Source organism: Triticum dicoccoides, chromosome 3A (assembly GCF_002162155.2).
Source record: "Triticum dicoccoides isolate Atlit2015 ecotype Zavitan chromosome 3A, WEW_v2.0, whole genome shotgun sequence".
NCBI classification, from domain to species: domain Eukaryota; kingdom Viridiplantae; phylum Streptophyta; class Magnoliopsida; order Poales; family Poaceae; genus Triticum; species Triticum dicoccoides.
In genome coordinates, this window is record NC_041384.1 from 475,006,471 (window position 1) to 475,009,011 (window position 2,541).

The following is a 2,541-nucleotide window of genomic DNA, read 5'->3' on the forward strand; positions in this document are numbered from 1 at the left end:
TCTCTCTTCTTTCTCCTTCGTCCCTCTCCATCCCCTTTCCTTCTCCTGCAGCGCCATACCACCGGCAATTGCAAGCACGACTGCTTGGGTCCGCCGCCTCATCCGTGCTCGACTGCAAGCACCCACGAGGCACGTGCTTTGCCTCCTCCAGATCCACGAAGTGAGGCAGAAAGAAATATGACATCGATGATTCAAGGTGCCTTCACAAGCAAGTGCACTACAAGACACGGGAAGAAGGTCCTCCCATGACCTCTCGCCGCCGAGCTCGACCGCAAGGAGCTCGCGGTACACGGGGAAATTGACCACGAATACCTGTCTTGGTTATCCCATCCTCAAATCCCCAAATTTATGCAGTTACCTTTTTTCTAGGAGAGAGCGAGCAGTTTATCCCCTTCCAGACCTAATAGACTACAATTTCGAATTGATTTTGTTTTTGCACGAACTGAAACTGCAGGATGCATGTTCATCTCCCCCCAACCTATAAGGTGAATGATAATAGATGATCCAGTACTATCGCTCATCTTGATATGCTATTTGGTTTGGATAACTACACTTATGTGGAATTCTACTTCTCTTCACGTTGTTTGCAGGCTAGATATTGTTACAGATCTAACCAGGATAACTACACTTCCATGGAACTGTACTTCTCGCCATGTTGTTTTCAGGCAAGACATTGTTACAGATCCAACAGACATTGAATTACCATTTTGTTCTCCACATGTTCCCTATGTGCCTTATGATTGTACGTGGCTTTGGCAAAATGTTGATTTCATAATTAATTTTATTTATGAATGTTTACAGCACATGTAATTGTTTGGACCCAAGCATCAACTGCAGATTAGGTTGATGCAAATATGAAGTATGTTTCTCCACATTTTTAAAAATAGATATGTAATATGGGGATAGCAAGAGCGATGTCTATTTTGTTTACAATATGTATGCCACTACCAGAACCCCATTCATTTTCTTCCCGGCCTCCCTCAGATCCTATTCCTTGGGCCACCCACATCTATTATTTTTCTCTTTGCTCACCAGTTAGGAAGTCTCTGCTGCTGCTATATCATACTTATGGGGGGTGATCTGTATGGTAAGGTCTGAGTTTCGGTTGTTTTCGGAGTGCAGCCAAAGCGTTGGAGTTTCCCATATTTTTGGTACATGCGGTGGAAGTGATCTTAGCGACTCTCAGCTCAGCAAGCAGCGTGGTTTCCGCATGATAGGACTGAACGTCTCTTGGCCATTGTACGATCTGGTAGGTCGATGACCGATCCTGCTTCTTCTATCTTTCTTTCTTAGACAGAAACTGAAACATCAACTATTTTAGCTTTGCGTTTGTGCATAAGTTTATCACGGTAAATTAGTTCTTTCATTTTTAATGGTTCATAACTTTATATGGCTTCCTTGATAAGGAACTAATTTGATCTCGCAGAAAACTGCTCTATTGTTTGTTATTGGGGTTAGCTGAATGTCTAGAAGATGCGTGATATGATTACTTAAACAACCAGGTGAGTAATGATCTTGCGTGGTGTAAATATTCTTGATGTTTCAAGCGTCGGTATTGTCCAATCACATGATGTTGAACCTAACTATTTATGATTTTGCGGTTTGTGTGAAGATATTCTGATTTTCATTTTCCGTCAATTTGTTACTGATGTTAGTAATACATGTTTATGCTTTAATTACTATATTGTCAGCTGTCATTTCTCGCCTATTAGGACAACATATATGCCTTCCAAAAGATTATTTTTTTTATGTGCTAAGTCTGCTGAATATACTACCAAGTTAGTTGAATCTAGGCTTTTCCTTGATAAATATATGGTTGTATCGCTTTTTCCCTTCTGTACCTATCTCTCAATTTGTATTTGTTCACTTATCTAACATTTATAGTTAACCATATAGCCTAGATATTTCCCACTATTATAGAGAATGCTTGGAGCAAGGACGCATGTAGACCTATCAAGCGTGTCTTTTTTTTGCAGGATGTACATGTAACATTTTAGCCTAGCAGAACCTTGAGACAAAGCTTGAAGTGAGGACACCTGTAGATCTGTCAAGCATATATTTTTTGCAAGATGTACATGTAGTCTTTAAGGCTAGCAGAACCTTCATATGTCCAAACTTTGTATATAGTTATATCTGATGACATATTGATGTGAAGATTAATTGCTCTCAATTAGCTAGATTATGGATGTAGTAGTTCCATATGTTTGTCAGACATGAAAAAACGTCAGGAATTGTTGTTGTATAGTAATAATTATAATTACTGATCATTTATCTCGCATGTTTCATGCTACCATGTTTAGAAAAAGAATAAGCTACATGTAGCTAACATACTCTAATGTTATTGCTTAAAATGTTCTACAGCAACGCGCGGGGTATCATCTAGTTCTATTAAAAGTTCACCACATATTACAAAAATCTTCATTGTATTAAGAAAATGTTCATTGTATATTATGAAATAGTTCACCTTGCATTATAAAAATGTTCATCATATATTACAAAAATGTTCATTGTATTTTATAAAATTGTTCATTGTGCATTTAA

General features: G+C 38.4%; 1 protein-coding gene across 1 annotated transcript; it reads left to right on the top strand.

The window, feature by feature from the left end:
* The first annotated feature begins 6 nt into the window (after positions 1-6).
* Positions 7-2,271, top strand: LOC119268633. Its single transcript, XM_037550300.1, has 6 exons — positions 7-285; positions 455-485; positions 591-665; positions 1,123-1,249; positions 1,427-1,502; positions 1,977-2,271. The coding sequence occupies exons 1-5, from the start codon at positions 246-248 to the stop codon at positions 1,460-1,462; spliced, it is 309 nt and encodes a 102-aa protein (XP_037406197.1). The 5' UTR covers positions 7-245; the 3' UTR covers positions 1,463-1,502; positions 1,977-2,271.
* The last annotated feature ends 270 nt before the right edge of the window (positions 2,272-2,541 follow it).

Coding starts and splice junctions, on each gene's coding strand:
- LOC119268633 (XM_037550300.1), top strand. CDS start 246: ATGACCTCTCGCCGCCGAGCTCGACCGCAAGGAGCTCGCG. Junction 286..454: donor TCGACCGCAAGGAGCTCGCG/GTACACGGGGAA, acceptor CTGAAACTGCAG/GATGCATGTTCATCTCCCCC. Junction 666..1,122: donor TCTCGCCATGTTGTTTTCAG/GCAAGACATTGT, acceptor TTCGGAGTGCAG/CCAAAGCGTTGGAGTTTCCC.